The following is a 20,464-nucleotide window of genomic DNA, read 5'->3' as shown; positions in this document are numbered from 1 at the left end:
CCCCACATCTCACCTCTAGGCTGGAAAGCCTGAAAGAAAAAAAAAAGAAAAAAATCCTGGCTTCGATCGTAGCGGTGAGTCGGCAGAAGCATCTGAGGGCGGCGGGAAGGGGGGGGGGCCGTCCCCTCTTGCCTACCGTAAGAACGATCAAGCAGTGGAACAGACTTTATGGTCATTCTTATGGTGTAGGGAATCGCCGGCTGAAAAAGCTGATATCTGAATGATGCCTGTAGCTGCAGGCATCATTCAGATATCCCCGCACAAAGTCAAGGACGTCGTATGACGGCCGGCGGGCGGGAAGTGGTTAAAACGCTTTTTTTTTTTTTTTAACACAAAGTTGTCCATTTATACAATATTTCTAACACATAGCATGTACATACCAAAAATGACATCCCAAAATAAATTCTCCTACTCCTCCTGAGTACGGCGATACCACACATGTGAGACATCCACAGCCTGGCCTCATACAGAGGCCAAGTACAGCCGAGCATGGCAGAGCATGGCAGGGTATCACCGAGTATGGCAGAATAAGGCAGAGTATGGCAGAGTATGGCTGGGTTTTGCAGAGTATTGCAGGGTATTGCGGGGCATCGCAGAGTATTGCAGAGTATTACAGCCAATAGGATATAAGCATAGAACAATTAACATAATAAGTGTAGCGCTAATATGACAAAATTCAAATAACCATGTGTTATATAGTGTGAAGACCATTAGGTTCCTCAAATCAGCACATCAAAATGTACAGGGGGGGGGGGGGGGACATAAAAAAGTATATCAAAAGATAAAAAAGTCCTCAAAGTCCTCAAAGAATGTATCATGTAAAATATTAGGATAAGAGTCCTCAATATGTATGTGACTTCATATTAAAACATGTCAATATGCAGAAAACATCTGGACTGAAGAAACATACATATAGTGTAATCCCGTATGGAAAATGTGTACCAAATTTATTATAAAAGAAAGAAATACACTCACATGAACAATGGATAAAAGACAGCGCTGTGCAAGTAAAATGGCGGCAGTGGGGTCCTACCCGACGCGTTTCGTCTCCTTGGACATCGTCTGGGGGGACCCCCCACTGCAGCCAACAGGGTTTATATAAGAAATGTAATCCCCAATTTGAGAGTCAACTCACATTGGATTCGCCATGTAAACCATGCCACTTCCGGTGTCTAGGCAAGATGGCCGCTCAGCGTGCGTTCCACACCTCATTTTGAGACCGGAAGTCAGTTAGGCATTACCTCAGCATATCCAACATATTTAACATGGAAGGCTTTGGATAATGTGTTGAATGTCCGTGGTGTGCCGTGCAAATGGAACAAAAAGTGACATGAAGACAAGGGAAGCGCGAGTGCGCTAAAAGTGAGTGATGTGACGTCACTGGCATGCGCCCAAGGCATGCGTTCCAACAGACCATGGTGCACTGGTGGAAGAACAGAGGGGAAATGACGTAATTCCACATCGCTTAGTGGGAGGCGTCTCGAAGAAGCATACTGCGCCAATGCGCAATAGCATCGTGAGTCACCTCGGCAACAGGGTCACGTGCTCTGGATGCCGTATGCAAGGCAATTTGCAATTTACCACCCAGCACAGATATTTTTGGTTCAACCAAAGGTACTTTCTTCAGTTACGTGGCGTGGCTATGGGCGCTAAATTTGCCCCTAGCCTCGCCAACCTTTTCATGGCCAAGTGGGAGGAGGATGTCGTCTATGCCCACGGGACCCCTTCTCTCGTCCTGTGGGCACATTATATAGATGACATCCTCTTCCTATGGAAGGGTAGTGCCGAATCATTGGAAGTGTACTTTCAATACCAGAATAACAATGATAGGGGTATATCTCTGTCTTATGTTGCCAGAAAAGACAGAATCAACTTTCTGGACTTAGAAATTAAAATGTGTAATGGACGTTTCCAGTTCCAGATGCACTTTAAACCAACAGATCGTAATGGCTTCATTCCAACGGATAGTTGCCACCATCGATCGTGGGTGAACTCCGTGCCACAGAGCCAATTTCTTAGGCTACGTCGCAATTGCTCTGATATTACCATGTTTAGAACACAGTCTAACATACCGAGAGCCAGGTTTGTGGACAAAGATTATGATCCCCACCTAGTAGACCGGGAATTTCAACAGGTTTTAAATACTAACAGGGAGTCTCTACTGGAAGAGAAATCTAAAGCAGAACAGGGGGATACTTTCAAGTGGTCTATGCTGACTTCATTTTCTATTCAGCATAAACAGGTCAGAGCTATCATTTCCAAACATTGGGACATCCTTAAAACCGATAGGATCCTAAACACCTCTCTGCCTGACCAAGCAAAAGTTATCTTTAGAGGAGCTCCCACTCTACAAAGTAAAATAGCTCCAAATATTATCAACCCCCCCATACGCCAACCTCTCTTTCATTAGATGGAAAGTTTCTACTCATGTAGAAAATGTAGTGTTTGTCAGCACAACTCTGGGATAGGACGCAAAACTGTTTCATTTACATCCTCTGTGACTAATAAACAATATTCCATCAAACAGTTTTGTACCTGTACTACCAGTCATGTTGTGTATTTAATCACTTGCCATTGTGGGAAACAATATGTGGGCCGTACTATCCGCTCCTTCTCAGTCAGAGTGTCTGAGCATATTGCTCTTATTAAGAGTGGGGACACTAAACAAACACACTGTCCCCAGGCATTATAAACTGCACCACAACCGTGTAATTAAGGTCACACAGTTTATGGTGATAGACAGATATATTCCCCCCATGGAGAGGTGGTGCCATGACCAGAAGTATCTCTCGTTTAGAGACCTTCTGGATTCATGAACTCTGGACTCTTTCCGTCCGGCATGAACGTGGAGCTAGACATTAATTCCTTCATCAATAAGGCCTGATGTCCCGATCCAATATGCCTATCTTTCTCCTTTTTCCATTATTTTATTCCAATACACCTTTTAGGTACATATATTTCTTGCATATATTTACCATTATCATTTTTATTTTTCATGTGTAAGTATGACACCTACAGTTTTTATACGTGCTGTCACATAGGTTCTCAATTTTATGTTTTGAACTTTAGGGATCCTTTTAATATGGACTCATGCTACACACGTTTTGAGTCATATGTGGATATGTCTAGCATGGGGTTGAAGTTCCCTCTTTTTTATGTGTACAATTGTTGGCACATGATCCCCCCATGAGAGTCCACTTCACATATACACATTGGAGTTTGAGTAGTTGTTATTTGCTCAAAAAAATAATTTAACTTTTTTCGAACATTGTGGCATATTTTAAATTTCACCCGTTTACCTCGCACTATACACGTTTTTCACATGTTTTCGTGACCACAGACACACGTATATTTTTCTCCCATGCGTGGGTATACTCATTTAATTTATTCACACCGCCATCCGTGGCCACTCATTTCACATATTTTGCAACTATTTTAGGTCTGTCCGAGTTAAGTTTTTCTGCCTTTTACTTTTCCCGTTTGTTCACAACGATTCCACTTGTTATGGTGCCTTGCATACGTCATCCCGGCATCCAGAACACGTGATCCTGTTCCCGGGGTGACTCACGATGCTATTGCGCATCGGCGCAGTATGCTTCTTCGAGACGCCTCCCACTAAGTGAAGGGGAATTACGTCATTTCCCCTCCGTTCTTACACCAGCGCACCACGGTCTGTTGGAACGCATGCTTCGGGCACATGCCAGTGACGTCACATCACTCACTTTTAGCGCACTCGCGCTTCCCTTTCTTCATGTCACTTTTTGTTCCGTTTGCACGGCACACCATGGACATTCAACACATTATCCAAAGCCTTCCATGTTAAATATGTTGGATATGCTGAAGTAATGCCTAACTGACTTCTGGTCTCAAAATGAGGCATGGAACGCACGCTGAGCGGCCATCTTGCCTAGACACCGAAAGTGGCATGGTTTACATGCCAAATCCAATGTGTGTTGACTCTCAAATTGGGGATTACATTTCTTATATAAACCCTGTTGGCTACAGTGGGGGGTCCCCCAGATGATGTCCAAGGAGACGAAACGCGTCGGGTAGGACCCCACTGCCGCCATTTTACTTGCCCGGCACTGTCTTTTATCCATTGTTCATGTGAGTGTATTTCTTTCTTTTATAATAAATTTGGAACACATTTTCCATACGGGATTACACTATGTGGCCTTTTTATGTTTCTCCTTGCCCAATGTAACCACCATTCACTGCGGACATCACCCCTGAGGCTTACACCATCACACAGATTATCCTTGGATCTTCTTCCCCCTACCACGAAACTCCATCAACCGTTCAGGATTCAAGCTTGTTTGACCCAATTGAACATACGTTTTATTGGGTTCAAATGTTCCGGTAAGCCTACTCACTGTCGGTAGTGGTGTTTCTTTAGTCCAGATGTTTTCTGCATATTGACATGTTTTAAATATGAAGTCACATACATATTGAGGACTCTTATCCTAATATTTTACCTGATACATTCTTTGAGGACTTTTTTATCTTTTGATATACTTTTTTATGTCCCCCCCTGTACATTTTGATGTGCTGATTTGAGGAACCTAATGGTCTTCACAATATATAACACATGGTTATTTGATTTTTGTCATATTAGCGCTACACTTATTCTGTTATTTATTGCACAGTATTGCAGGGTATTGCGGGGTATTGCAGAGTATTGCGGGGTATTGCTGAGTATGGAGGGATGGCTGAGCATGGATGGATGGATGGATGGATGGCTGGATGTGACAGCAATTGTCACTGAGCAGTGCTGTGGGCACTACACATCCAGCCCACAGCGCTGCTGCCATGCGATCCATCCCCCTCTGTACCGATCGGTACACAGAGGGGAGAGAGGAACCGGCATCATGACATGATGGCGATTCGTTTACATGTGATCGCTCCGTCATTTGACGGAACGATCACATGGTAAACGGCCGCGATCAGCGGCCGTTTACCGTGATCCGTGATGTGTCGGGTCCTCTGGACACGGCGGTCACGGATGTTCCCGTGTGCGCACCCTAGGGGGCGCGCGAGAGCAGGATTCTGGGATCACGTCATAATACGTGCTCACAGAGTTATCAAACCACTCTGCAGCCGTCATTTGGCTATGGACCGGTTGGCAACTGGTTAATAACACATTTTTCACAAACAGCATGAGCATACTTAGAACTACACTTCAAAACACATTCTGCTACTCCTCCCGAGTATAGCAAAAAAAGAAGGAGTTCCTGTGGCTCCAGTTCAGCTGTCCATGAGTGAGATCCCCTTGAAATGCACTGTAGCCAGGGAGTGAAGGGAGAACCTCTTGGTTAAAGTGAAAGAAAAAAAAACAAAACAAAAAAAAACAAATTAGGCCTGGGTTCACACTGTAGCGAACACAGACATTGCATGTGATTCGTACCCGCATTGCAGTGCGGATCACATGCGATGTCAGTGCAATGCAAGTTCAGCCATACAGTTTGTATGGCTGAACTAGCTTTGGATTTGCACAAAAAAGGCGCAGGGACCCACACTGGAATCGGATCGCATGGGTGTTCTCACCCATGCGATGCGATTCTTGTCTGAATCCACAGTTCGCACTGCGATCAGTGAACTGATCTGGGGGTGTCATTAACATTGTATTGACACCCGCAGCGGTTCACAGAAGGCAGTGTGAACTGCCTGCGGGAGAGATGTGATGCGGGAACCAGCGCTGGAATCGCGCTGGTTTTGCATTGCTACAGTGTGAACCCAGACTAAAAGGATTAGCTCACCTTTGTGAACATGTTACAGCTATATTTAGGGTGTAACATGTTCAGCATCTGCCTGCTTCCCCCTGTGACAGCGGGTCAGGGATCTTTCTCCCTGTATCCGCTGTCACTATTCAAAATGAGTGTGGCCCTCCACCCACGTCATTCATAATCAGAGTTCTGTGAATGAATGAACTACAAGTACCAACAAATGAAATGGAAATGCAAAAAAAAAAAAAAAAAAAAAGGTGCATTTATTTTTAATTTATTTTTAAGATGATCTTATCCTTTAAACAGAAAAAAAGGTGTTTGCAAGAAAAGAAGGCAACTCTGTGGGTGTAGAAATCTCTGACAGGATTAAAAGGAAAAAAATTAAGATACAACAAAATTAGGTAAAGATATCATGAAACCAGTGGAACTACATGAGCAACACTCAGTACACGGGCTTACTCAAGTAAGAGACCTATTAAATTAAAATAACATAGCCGGAAACTGGCCCCCAAGAGGAACTAAAGTTCAAAAGTTGATCCAGGCTGGACTGACAAAACAACAGCCTATGTCCCATGAAGAACTACCTGGGATGAGATGAACTTGCCTCACACCACGAGAAATACACTTCCCAGATGCAAAGACAGACAATGCCCAGACCTGACTGGAGGAAAGCCTCTCACTGAAAGATCTTAGAGTGGAATTTCTCAGCCTCATTATATGAGAACTAAGCCTACGGAGCAATAAGGTAGACCCTGGGAGAGGCAGTCTCCCTATCTTAGAAAAAGAAAAATGCTAACTGATAGGACACTGTCCTTAAAACGCTATGCGGTTGCAACAAGCCATAGAGAAGCAGGAACGAGAGCAAAACAGAAAAAAAATAAATCGCTACGGTTGACCTTGGCCCTTGAAGTTACTTAAAGCCAGGTGTTGACCTAGTCTAGGTTGGGGAAAGGCAGGATTGGTCCCACGTAGAACTTCTTGGAATGGGGTTTTCTTGCCTTGCACCCCGAGAAATACGCTTACCAGTATAATGGTAAACTATGCGAGAAGCCAATTACCTCGATTAAAAAGTATTAAAATAGGAAAGCCACAGAATAGGCAAAACTGATCCCACAAAGTCACCAGCGCATCCCCTGTAATAGCTAGAGGGTCCCTGGACCTAAAAAACAAACTTGGTTGTTGAATCTAGAACCCACATCCAATGTTCCTTACATGAGACAAAAGCTTAGAACACCTGTGGGTTGCAACTGCCCGAGTGTTAAATAATCCAAATGTGAGGCATCAGGTGGCTATGGGAACTCAAAAGGTAGGCTTTACCAGACGAAAGGTATCTGCAAACAGAGCACGACTTGGAGCATAACATCCTGGGCTGCCAGATGTGACATCTCTCTACCTGAAACTGAAGCTTGGGTTGCATGTGCCCACTAGGCTGCAAGCCTCAGGGCTCCAGATAGTCCAGCCACCCCACAGGCCCCTTTCAAAACCCCACGACAGTCTTTAGGAGTCGACTCCCTGAAACTACATTAGGGCCAAGCTCTGGAAAAGAAAAAGGGGAAACCTCTGATCTAGGCAGAAGGCTAAGGCAAGACCAACCAGGTGGATCTGCAACAGGAGGGGATCTGCTGACCTAACAGCCATCGGGTCAGGATAAAACAAACGCTGTGCTGCTGGACTGTAGGAAATACAATCTAAGCGTCGAGGGAAGAGGGGGGTTCACAGTTTAGGCTTGTGTATCCCGTAGAGGAAGAACCCATCATCTCTTAGGTTGCTGTCCTAGAAGATGACTAGGGCAAAAAAAAAAAAAACTATTACCAAAAGTAAAAAACACAAGCTTTATATTTTTTCCCAATTTCTATTTTGGAGGCCCAAATCTAATGCATGCTGGGATAGGAGAAAAATGCTGAACAAAGCATTTTATCAGATAACACTTACTTGTCTGCGTGGACTGACCTTCTGTACTTCTTTGGAAAGGATATCGAAATAGCAGCTTATTCCCTCTACTTCCCGAACTAACCAGAATAACACTTATAGGGCTGGTGTTTTCACCCATCTTTGGAAACTGCCAAACAAATAGCCTGCATGAGAGAAAGAAAAAATAAATAAACTTTCAATAATATAACATATTATATTCAATATTACAAATGCAACAAACTGAATTAAGAAAGATGGTCAAGTGTGATAATAAGCAGAGTATAACTAAAGGCCCCCCCAGGGAGAGCATTCGTTTTGTAGCAAGCAATACCCCCAATAGAGAGGGGATGTACTCCAAGATACTGATTTTACAGGCAAGTACAAAAATCCAAGGTTCTCTATTTCGTACATGACGGGACACAGAGTAGGCTAATAATCTTGACTACCTGGGATGTCCCAAAGTGAGGACAGAGAACACAGCCACCGCAGCCAAGCCCAAAAGCTACAAAACCGCCCTCAAGACACTACGACCAAACATAGCATCATCAGCAGCAGTTACATCCACCTTATAAAAACTCGAAAAGGTGTGAATAGATGACCAGGTAGCAGCCTTGCATACCTGTTCCACTGAGGCCTGGTGATGGATAGCCCTTTAAGCAATCAGCTTCCGAATCCAACACGAAATGGTCAACTTGGTAGCCAGCTGACCCTTAATAGAAGCTTCTGGAAGAGCAAATGGTGAATCTGATTGTCCTATTGCAGCAGACGATAACAAATACACCCTTATGGCCCACAGCACATCTAACGTGTTAAGTGCCTTGTCCCCTGGTGAGTCCTGGTGAAAAATGATGTTAGGACAATGTCCTGATTGAGATGAAAAGACGATACCACCTTCGGCAAACAGAATGGAGCAGGACAAAAGTACCACCTTGTCCTTCTGGAGTATCAGAAATGGTCCTCTACAAAAAAGAGCTGCCAATTCTGATACCCTTCTTGCCGAGGTAATAGCAACAAGATGGACAACTTTCCTGAACAAAAGCACCAGTGGAATATCCCGGATTTGCCCAAATGGAGGCCTTTGCAAGACTGACAAAACACAATTTAGATCCCATGGAGGCAACGGAGGCCTAACTGGAGGGACCATACAAATAACTCCTTGAACAAACTCTCGTACCAACAAATGTGAAGCAATTGGCCTCTGGAAAAATATTGTCGAACCAGAGATTTGCCCCTTAATCGTACTCAGGGTCAGCTTTAAGTCTACTGTAACCTGAAGAAAAGAAAAAATCCAGTCTATAACATATTTTAAGAGATGGAATTTCCTAGCCTTATACCAGGCTATATAAGATTTACAAGTCCTATGATTAATATTCCTAGAGGACTCCTTCCTGGCCCTCAATAATGTGGGAACAGCTGCCCTAGAAATTGCCTTACCCATCAAGACCCTCGCTTCAATAGCCAAGCCATTAAAGCCAGTGACTGTAAAGAAGGATGGCAGACTGGACCTTGAAGAAGCAGATCCGGGGGTGTCGGAAGCATTCAGGGGCCGTCCACTGTCATGTTTAAGATGTCAGAATAACAAGCCCTCTTGGGTCAAGCTGGAGTGACCAGAATTATCAGCGTTTTCTCCATCCAGATGCTGCGCAACAGACATGGAAGAAGCTGAATCAGAGGAAAAGTGTATATGTGGTAGGCATCTGTCGCAAAAGACTAAAGATCTCTGGTCCTAGAAATAAACCTTCTCAGCTTTGCATTGAATGTGGATGCTAGCACATCCAGCGTTCCCCAAAGCTGACAAAATGCCCTGAAAACCTCCAGATGGAGGGATCATTCCCTTGGAGCCCACTGCCGATAGCTAAGAAAATCTGCTTGCCAATTTCCCACCCCCTGGAATGTGCACGGCCGATACAGTGGGAATATGAATCTCTGCCTAGGCCAGGATGCGATCCACCGCATACTTTGCAGCCTGATCCCTGGTGCCACCTTGGTCACTGACACATGCCATGGAATTGGTCTGCCCAATGCAGAAGCACCAAGCAAATTACCTGTAGTTCCAGAACATTGATGGGTCACAATCTTTCCTGTGGAGACCCTGTCTCCTGTACTGACAGATGATCCATTACGCCTCCCCATCCTGACAGACCGGCATCTGTTGTTACCATTTCCCACAAGATGGGAGGAAACAATTTCCTTGTCTCCAATGTCCAAAATGACACCCGCCAAAGCTGTGGCTGCAGAACACTGGGACGTAGACACATCTGTGGGTCCAAAAACTGAAATTTCCTGTCCCAATGCTGACAGAACATTCAGCTACAGAGGCCTGAAGTGAAATTGAGTGAAAAGTACTGCCTCAAGTGAAGCCACCATCTTCCCCAATACCCTCATGCAAAACCAGATTGAGGGATTTCTCAGTTCCCTGAGTGAAGCTACTTGCTTTCTCAGGGGCACATATTTTTCTGGGGAAAGAAAAACCTTTGGCTGAACTGTTTCCAAGATTAAATATTCCAGTCTCTAGGTTGGAAGTAACACAGATTTCTGAAGTTTGAGAACCCAACCGTGAATTTTACATTGTGTTACAGCTACACGAACCGACTGCTCTCCGAGAAGTAGGTTATCCAATTACCCCAGAATGGACACCCCTTGGATCCTTAAGTGCCCCAGAATGGGAGACAGAATTTTTGTAAAAACCTGCAGGGCAGTGGCCAGACTTAACAGCGAGGCCACAAACTGATAATGCTGACCTTCTATAGCAAAGGAATCTCTGATGAGGAAGAAATATTGGGACATGCAGATAGGCAAGGCAAGAGGCTTGCTATTGGGGGCATTCGGCAGGGGGGAGGAGCCAGAACTGCTGGCAGTGGACCCAAAAAGAAGAGGGCTGCTCTGCGTAAAACAGCAGATAAGTAGAACATATTTGTTATTTAAAAAAAAAAAAAAAAAACAAACACACACAAGCCTTTAGTATTATTTTAACTCCAGGACCTGCAGTGATCACCACACTCGGGGGGGGATGATTTACTAAAACTGGATAGTGCAAAAACTAGTGCAGCTGTGCATGGTAGCTAGTTTAATTAAGCGTTGACAAAATAACCTGGAAGCCGTTTCTATGCAGAGCTGCACTCTTCAGTTTTAGTAAATCAACCACTCATAGTCCTTTGACACTTTCTCCAACTCAGTAACTGAAGCTCTGTACCTTGGTACGGGCAAGGATCTGAAGGAAGAGTCTGTAGGAGCCTGTCTTTGCCCACCGTCCATTGATCTCAGTTGCAATACTCTTTAGGGCCCATTTGCAAAAGAAATAATAAACATTGTTTGCTGCAAATATAAGTGCATTTATTGTTTCCCGCAAAAGGTGGCGTTAACCTTTAAACTACCTGGGCCCCCCGGTTTGAATGGGCCAGTGTACAGCCAAGGCCAAAAGTTTTGAGAATGACTAACAATTTTCACAAAGTTTGCTGCCTTAGTTTTTATGATGGCAATTTGAATATACTCCAGAATGTTATGAAGAGTGATCAGATGAATTGCAAGGTCCCTCTTTGCAATGAAAACAAACCTAATCCCATAAAAAAACATTTCCACTGCATTTGTGAAGAAGGCTTCAGGGCGCCCAAGAAAGTCCAGCAAGCACTAGGGCTGTCTCCTACAGTTGATTCATCTGCGGGATTGGGGCACCACCAGTGCAGAGCTTGCTCAGGAATGGCAGCAGGCTGGTGCGAGTACATCTGCATGCACAGTGAGGTGAAGACTTTTTGAAGGATGGCCTGGTGTCAAGAAGGGCAGAAAAGAAGCCACTTCTCTCCAGGAAAAACATCAGGGACAGACTGATATTCTGCAAAAGGTATAGGGATCAGACTGCTGAGGACTGGGGTAAAGTGATTTTCTCTGACGAATCCCCCTATTTGATTGTTTGGGGCATCCGGGAAAAACCATGTCCGGAGAAGAAAAGGTGAACCATCAGTACTGCGTCATGCCAACAGTAAAGCATCCTGAGACCATTCATGTGTGGGGTTGCTTCTCAGCTGGGCTCACTCACAAAATGCTTGAGAATACAGCCATGAAGAATGGCACAAAAACATCCTTCGAGAGCAACTTCTCCCAACCATCCAAGAACAGTTTGGTGATGAACAATGCCTTTGGAGCACCTTGCCATAACAAGGCAAATGTGATAACTATGTGGCTTGGGGAACAAAACATCCAAATTTTGGACCCATGGCCAGGAAACTCCCCTGACCTTTATCCCTTTGAGAACTTGTGGTCAATCCTCAAGAGGCGGTGTACATATAAAAAAAAAAAAAAACACAAATTCTGACAAATGCCAAGCATTGATTATGCAAGCATGGGCTGTCATCAGTCAGGATGTGGCCCAGAAGTTGATTGACAGCATGCCAGGGCGAATTGCAGATTTCTTGAAAAAGAAGGGTCAACGCTGTAAATTTTGACTCTTTGCATAAAGAATGGAATTGTCAATAAAAGCCTTTGACACATATGAAATGCTTGTAATTATACTTCAGTATACAATAGTAACATCTGACAAAAAGATCAAAAAACACTGAAACAGCAAACTTTGTGAAAATTAATATTTGTGTCATTCTCAAAACTTAAACGGCGGACGGTCCGTTTTCAGATAATAGTGGTCTCCGCTAGAGGTCGACCAATATGGGTTTTTTTCTGGCCGATGCCGATATTTAGAAATCGCAGTGGCCGATGGCTGATATATGATGCAGATTTTTTTGGGCCGATATATTTGGCCGATTTTTTTTTTTTCCCCTTCATCTCATTAAATCTAACAGTTAGACCCCTTTCACACTGGGGCATTTTTCAGGCTCTTTTGGGCTAAAAATAGCGCCTGTAAAGTGCCTGCAAAACAGCTCCCCTGCAGTCTCAGTGTGAAAGCCCGAGTGCTTTCACACTGAGGCAATGCGCTGGCAGGATGTTAAAAAAAGGTCCTGCGCCGGCATCTTTGGAGCGGTGTATACCGCTGCTCCACCACTCCTGCCCATTGAAATGAATGCGCACTGCTGCCCGAAGCGCCTGCAAAGCGTTTCGGCAGCGGTGTTTCAGGGGCGCATTTAACCCCTTCCTCGGCCGCTAGCTGGGTTATAAGCGCCCTGCTAGCAGCCGAATAGCGTCGCTAAAACTAGCAGCGTTTTACCGTCAACGCATGCCCGCTCCAGTGTGAGAGCAACCTTAAGTAATAAGTGATACAGAAATTTTTACATTTAAACATTATTAAACAAAACAAACCTCCAATCAGTTGTATGTATAATTTAGATAACAAAAAAAACTATATCTTAAATATTAAATACACAAAAACAGGTAATCAAAACAAAAAAAAAATGGGCTAACTGTACTGCATTTTTTTTTTTAATTCAATAGTGTATTTTTTTTTTTTTTAATTGCGTTTGAAAGACCGCTGCGCAAATACCGTGTGACATAAAATATTGCAACAACCACCATATTATTCCCTAGGGTCTCTGCTAATATATATATATATATATATATATATATATATATATATATATATAGTTTGGGGGTTCTAAGTGATTTTATAGCAGAAAATACAGGATTTTTACCTGTAACAAGTGTCAGAAAAGATTTAGTCTTTAAATGGTTAAACTGAGAACTCCTACACACAGAGTTCAGTTCATTGATAAAAGAACCAAGAAGAGATACAATGTTTCTTCTTATCAGATTTGGAAGGCTGCCCAGAGGAGGAGAGAATTCTCTCCACAGAAAACTTCAGGCAACTTGCATTGACTTCTATTACAGAAGTCATTTGCAAGTCACACTGAAGTTATAATCGGCCTTTATCAGCACAATCTGCCGATGCCGATTAAGTAAAAAACGCCAAATATCGGCCGATATATTGGTCGACCTCTAGTCTCCGCGGCGTATTCGCCACAAAATCATTTTAATCGGCGGCGCGAGAGGTGCCCACCCCCCTCCCGTGGCGTTCCAATCGCCTCCGTCCCTTACCGGAGCCGTCGGTAGCGGTGGATATGATCTGATCCTTTCTCCTCTGAGGCACTGTGTCGAGTGAGGGAATGATGGCCCCCACTCGACTCAATGGCGCTGGATGATGGAAGCAACGTCAAACATCACTTCCGCCCAACGGCCTTAAAAGGGACTTTTTTTTTTTATTGCATTTAAGAGTAAATGTGAGATCTGAAGTGTTTTTGACCCCAGATCTCACATAAAAGAGGTCCTCTCATGCTTTTTTTCTATTACAAGGGATGTTTACATTCCTTGTAATTGGAATAAAAGCGATCCAAATTTTTTTTTTTAAAAAAGGGACAGTGTAAAAATAAAAAGTAAAATAAATTTTATATATATATATATATATATATATATATATTTTTTTTTTTTTTTTTTAAGCGCCCCATCCCTCTGTGCTTGCTCTCAGAAGCGAACACATACGCAAGTCGCGCCTGCATATTCAAACCACCATGTGAGGTATCGTTGTGATCGTTAGAGTGAGAGCAATAATTCTAGCAAAAGACCTCCGCTGTAACTCAAAACTGGTAACCTGTAAACATTTTAAAAACGTCGCCATTCCACGAATGGGCACAATTGTGAAGCATGACATGTTGGGTATCAATTTACTCGGCCTAAAATCATCTTTCACAATATAAAAAAAAATTGGGCTAACTTTACTGTTTTCTTAATTTTAAAAAAAAGTGTATTTTTTCCAAAGGAATTGTGTTTGTAAGACAGCTGCGCAAATACGGTGTGACAAAGTATTGCAACAACTGCCATTTTATTCTCTAGGGTGTCTGAAAAAAAAAATAATAATGTTTGGGGGTTCTAAGTAAATTTCTAGCAAAAGAAAAATATTTTAACTTGTAAATAAGTTTGAAAAATAGGCCTGGTCCTTAACCACTTAAGGACCAGCCTCGTTTTGGATTTTAGGTGTTTACATGTTTAAAACAGGTTTTTCTGCTAGAAAATTACTTAGAACCCCCAAACATTATATATGGTTTTTCTTCTAACACCCTAGAGAATAAAATGGCGGTCATTGCAATACTTTTTTTTTGCACCGTATTTTCACAGCGGTCTTAAAAGCGCACTTTTTTTGGAAAAAAAATCACTTTTTTGAATAAAAAAATAAGATAACAGTAAAGTTAGCCCAATTTTTTTTTTATATTGTGAAATATAATGTTACGCCAAGTAAATTGATACCCAACATGTCACGCTTGAAAATTGCGCCCGCTCGTGGAATGGCGTCAAACTTTTACCCTCAAAAATCTCCATAGGCGACGTTTAAAAAATTCTACAGGTTGCATATTTTGCGGTACAGAGGAGGTCTAGGGCTAGAATTATTACTCTCGCTCTACCGGTCACGGCGATACCTCACGTGTGGTTTGACTACCGTTTTCATATGCGGGCGCTACTCGCGTATGCGTTCGTTTCTGCGCCCGAGCTCAGGGGGTTTTAAAAAAAAAATGTTTTATTTTTATTATTTATTTTACAATATTTTATTTATTTTTACACTGTTTTTAAAAGAAAAAAAAAAAAAAAGGGGTGTCACTTTTATTCCTATTACAAGGGATGTAAACATCCCTTGTAATAGAAGAAAGCATGGCAGGACCTCTTAAATATGAGATCTGGGGTCAAAAAGACCTCACATCTCATATTTACACTAAAATGCAATAAAAAAAAAAAAAAAAGTCGTTTAGAAAAATGACATTTGAAAAAATATGCCTTTAAGAGGCGTGGGCGGAAGTGACGTTTTGACGTCGCTTCTGCCCATCAGTGTCATGGAGACGAGTGAGCGCCATCTTAGCCTCACTCGTCTCCAGACACACCACAGGATAGGACGCGATCGCCTCCGCCGCTACAGACGGCTCCAGTAAGCGGCGGGGGGCACCGGATCGCGGCGGGAGGGGGGGTCCCCTCTCCCGCCACCGATAAAAGTGATCTTGCGGCGAATCCGCCGCAGGGACCACTTTTATCTGAAAGCCGGCCGCCGCACGAAAACGGGGATACCGGGGTTATGGCAGCTAGCTGCTGCCATAACAACGATATCCCCGTTCAAACTTTGGACGTATATAGTCGTGCGGCGGTCTTGAAGTGGTTAAAGCGGAGTTCCACCCACTTTTGAGAGGTGGTCTTAACCACTTACGGACCGCCGCATGACGATATACGTCTTAAGTTTGAAGAGGAATATCATTGTTATAGCAGCAGCTAGCTGCCATAACCCCAGTATCCTCTTCTTCGGCTGGCGGTCTGCTTTCCGATAAGAGTGGTCTCTATTGCGGATTCGCCGCAAGATCACTTTTATCGGCGGCGGGAGAGGGGGCCCCCCGCTGCTTACCAGAACTGTCGGCAGCGGCGGAGGTGATCGGATGTTTCCACTTGCTGGGCATGGAGACGAGTGAGGGGAAGATGGCCCCTACCAGTCTCCATACCACTGCAGGGCAGAAGCGACATAAAAACATCACTTCCGCCCATAGCTCTTAAAGGGCCATTTTTTTATTTATTTTTTTTTTAAATGACAAAATTTTATTTTTTTATTGCATTTTAGTGTAAATATGAGATCTGAGGTCTTTTTGACCCCAGATCTCCTATTTAAGAGGTCCTGTCATGCTTTTTTACTATTACATGGGATGTTTACATTCCTTGTAATAGGAATAAAAGTGACATTTTTTTTTAAAAGAACAGTGTAAAAATAAAAAGGCAAAATAAATAAGAAAAAATTAATACATTTTTCAACGTACCCCATCCCGACGAGCTCGCGTGTAGAAGCGAACGCATACGTGAGTAGCACCCGCATACGAAAACGGTGTTCAAAGCACACGTGAGGGATCGCCGCGATCGGTAGAGCGAGAGCAATAATTCCAGCCCTAGACCTCCTCTGTAAAAGTTTGTCGCCATTCCACGAGCGGGCGCAATTTTGAAGCGTGACATGCTGGGTATCAATTTATTCGGCGTAACATTATCTTTCACAATATAAAAAAATTGTTCTAACTTTACTGTTGTATAAATTTTTAATTCAAAAAAGTGTATTTTTTCCAAAAAAAAAATTGCGCTTGTAGGACCGCTGTGCAAATACAGTGTGACAGAAAGTATTGCAACGACCGCCATTTTATTCTGTAGGTTGTTAGAAAAAATGCATAATGTTTGGGGGTTCTAAGTAATTTTCTAGCAGAAAAACCTGTTTTTAACTTGTAAACAATAAATCTCAAAAAGAGGCTCAGTCCTTAAGTGGTAAAAAATAGACCACCTCTCCACCCCTAATTTTTGGATATTGAAAAAAATATTTTTTGTCCCTTAGTACCTTTTTTGGAAGTACAAGTGTACTTCCGATGCAGCTGGGCCACGGCCCAGGACATCATGTCCTCTTCTTTGGCGAGCACCTCCGTTGTCTTCTGGGATCTGTGTGTGTCCCAGAAGACAAGCTGGCCATTCACAAAGCACTGTGGGACTCGTGCATGCGCACTCGGAAACCAGCAGTGAAGCCACAAGGTTTCCCTTAGTTGGAATGGCGGTGCCTGCACCCGATCCGATAGACTGATTGTCCTCGGGTGAGCCGACATCGCGGGCTCCCTGGACAGGTAAGTGTCCTTATTAAAAATCAACAGCTACAGTGTTTGTAGCTGCTGACTTTTTTTTAAAAAATTTTTAGCAGCTGGAACACCGCTTTAAGTGGGTAAAGGTGAACCTAGCCTTTGACACCAAGCACAAGGCCCTGTTCACATCTGTGCGGGGGCAGGATGTTGTAGGTTTAAATGCGGGGGGGGGGGGGGGGGCATTTGTCACCATTGATCATTATGCACTTTGTTGATGGCACAAGCCACCCTTTTCCAGCACACCACACACACCCACAATGACCAGAGGCATTACACTTCAGAATGGAGCAAAGCAAACCTCCCAGTGAGATATGTCACCTCTCCACTACACCTCCCCCCACACATCACCTTCCCTGGGCAATGCAGGCTATTATTATTGTAGTTTCTGTATGGCATGCCAAATCTAAATCAACAGCCCAGACCTGTCTAAGCACTGAGGTAATTACCATACAGGATGCTGCAGGAGACCTTACATAAAACATGTACACAAACCTCGTACCTTCTATTATGTGGCCATTGCAGTACAGTGTATGATCATTTTATATGGCTGAACGTGCTAAACAACCCACACTGTGTCACCCGGAAACCAACAAATTAAACCGTCCAACTTCCTCCTGCTGGTTCTAATCTTGTGAATAAGGGAAGACCCCCTGTCTGCGTGCGCGTCCCCGTACCTCTCGGCGCACACTGCGCATGTGCGCTTTACTTTCAGCGCGGCCCCGAGCTCGAGATTGACTGGTTGGTCACATGACACAGAGCAGCCTAAATCCAGCTGCTGGCTGTCCGAATGAGGAAAATGTGCAGAGCCTAAAATTCTTGTGCTTTCTGTGGCAGTCTGCGTTCAAGTGATTATTAATGACGTTTGCTTCTCCTTCTCAAATATTAATAAAATATATTTAAACCTTCTTTGCATCTGCCAGTCATTCTGTTGGTTTTGTGTGCCCCGTATTAAAAAGCAAATACTAAAATTCATCAGAAGAGACAGTCAACTTTTTTTTTATAACTTATTCTTTGTTAAGACCCCTTTCACACTGGGGCAGTTTTCAGGTGCTTATCGCTGGAAATAGCCTCTGCTAAGCACCCGAAAACCGCCTCCCATTCATTCCAGTGTGACTTTTCACACAGGGCCAGTGCGCTGGCTTGCAGGACGTTTCGAAAAGTCCTGCAAGCAGCATCTTTGGGGCGGGTGCTGTATTTAGCGTTCCCAAAACACCCTGCCCATTGGAATGAATGTCGCAACACAGGAGTTTTTAACCCTTTCTTTGGCGTTAAAAGCGCCCAAAAAGCGTCACTTAAATAGCACTAAAGCGCCCCTAAATCGAGCGGCACTTTACTGCGGCCCCAGTGTGAAAGGGGTCCACACGTTTTCAGAGATGAACAAAGCAGAATTTTCTTTATCTAGACATAATATATATATTTAAGCATGGCAGTAAAAAGAACAAGACATGTGGCACTGAGGGAGTTTAGACAGGCGCTGACATTATCTTTGTCCAAGAGACACAATTCGATAAAGGGGGCTCCTTCGCTTTCCTCAGGACCTCATAAGCGAGCTGGGGTCGCCATACTTATCAAGCACGGGTCCCCATTCACCTGTTCGGAACACTATAGCAACCCACACGGCCACTTTGTCATTCTTAGGGGTCTGTGGCAAACACAGGAGGTCACTTTCTGTGCCCTATATGCCCTGAACATTAAACAATATAGATTCCTGTCTAAAGTGTTTCGGTCTGACCACGGGTTTTTAGTGGTGGGGGCGACTTTAACTTAACCCATTCTGCAACTGCTGATCGCCATGTGATGAGCCCCCAGACATCGTCAACTCGAGCCCTCAGGGACTCGAAGCTCTTCCGCCAACTCTCTAGACGATATGTTCTCTTCGATGCCTGGAGGACTCTCCACCCAGGGGATCAGCAGTACACATTTTACTCGGCACCCCACCGAACACACTCCCGTATTGACTATTTCTTTATCAACAACCCCACACTTAGAATAACATGTGAGGCATGGATACTCCCGATCTCATGGTCTGACCATGCCCCTATCTTGCTTACATTAGATCTAGGCTCCCCCAACCACAGGCCCTACAACTGGAAAATAAACAAATTCTTTCTCCAGCACCTCCCATCAAAAACAGAGCTAACCTCCACCCTAAAATTTTACTTTGTGGAAAATAACACCACTGATATATCGCTCCCTACACTCTGGGAAGCCCATAAGGCGGTCCTCCGAGGCAGATGTATGACACTATCCTCCACCATGAAAAAAGATGCTCTGGCCACAAAGCTCCAAACCGAGAAGTAGCTTAGGGCTCTAGAGCATCGACTACAACTGTCACCCACCCTATCCCTCCTTAAGAAGATTACAAAACTATGGGCGACTCTAAGTGATCTTGCACTGGGCCGTGTAGAAAAGGCTTTGCTTAGACTAAAACAAGTATATTAGGACAAAGGTAATAAGGCCCACTCCCTACTGGCGAAGAAGCTACGTGACAACTCCCACATGTCCACGCTTTACCAGTTTAAGAACAAATCAGGCTGCCTACTATCCCACCCCAAAGACATTGCCCATACCTTTGCAGAATTCTACACGGACCTCTATAACAAACTCGACATCCCCAGTAACCCCCCCCCGGCCTCTCCCATCGCATGCAACAATATCTCAAACAGAGCGGAGTCCCCCAACTTCAAGCCTCTGACCTAGCAACCCTAAACACACCAATTTCCGAAGAAGAAATAGAACAGACTGTTAAAATCTCTACCATCCCACAAGTCCCCAGGCCCAGACGGACTACCTTACGAATACTATAAGTCTTTCCTTTCCCTCCTACTCCCCCACATGTGCAAACTCTTCAATGCCTTCCTCCGGGACACCCCCATCCCAGCAGACATGCAATGATCCTTTATTACTCTGATCCCCAAACTTCCCGCCGACCGTACGCAGATATGCGTACTCGGCTTTCCGGGGTTATACCGGGATGATGCCCGCAGCTGCAGGCATCATCCCGGTACCGTTGTTTACAGCGGGCGATCGGCTACCCGAGTATAACAACCGATGCGGCTAAAAGCCGCTCGGTTGTTATACCGGAGGAGCGGGAGGGGACATCCCCCCCTCCCGCCGCTGTTACCGGGCCTCCCGTGCGATCGGGAGGCCCGGTGTCTAATAGTGTGCCTTCGGCGGCTGGGGGCGGGCTGGAATGAATCTGTGGGCGGCTTCGTTCCAGCCTTCTCATTGTAAATGCGGAAGCGACGTCATGACGTCACT

General features: G+C 44.2%; 1 protein-coding gene across 6 annotated transcripts in view; it reads right to left on the bottom strand.

Annotated features, from left to right (window-relative positions):
* The window catches only part of NPRL3 (NPR3 like, GATOR1 complex subunit), a 309,508-nt gene extending 291,584 nt beyond the window's left edge, over positions 1 to 17,924 (bottom strand). For 4 of the 6 annotated variants that reach the window (XM_073633030.1, XM_073633034.1, XM_073633032.1 and 1 more), the window contains exons 1-2: positions 17,703 to 17,924; positions 7,656 to 7,798 (exon numbers count right to left, since the gene is read on the bottom strand). In XM_073633030.1, the coding sequence (XP_073489131.1) occupies positions 7,656 to 7,773 (118 nt within the window). In that variant the 5' untranslated portion in view covers positions 7,774 to 7,798; positions 17,703 to 17,924. The remainder of the gene's footprint in view (positions 1 to 7,655; positions 7,799 to 17,702) is intronic. The other 2 variants (XM_073633031.1, XM_073633033.1) reach the window with 1 other exon arrangement.
* Positions 17,925 to 20,464: the final 2,540 nt, after the last annotated feature.

The sequence above is a fragment of the Aquarana catesbeiana genome, linkage group LG06 (assembly GCF_042186555.1).
Source record: "Aquarana catesbeiana isolate 2022-GZ linkage group LG06, ASM4218655v1, whole genome shotgun sequence".
In the NCBI taxonomy this organism is placed as follows: Eukaryota; Metazoa; Chordata; class Amphibia; order Anura; family Ranidae; genus Aquarana; species Aquarana catesbeiana.
The sequence above is the reverse complement of the archived record's forward strand: the minus strand, read 5'-3'. Positions and strand labels throughout refer to the sequence as shown.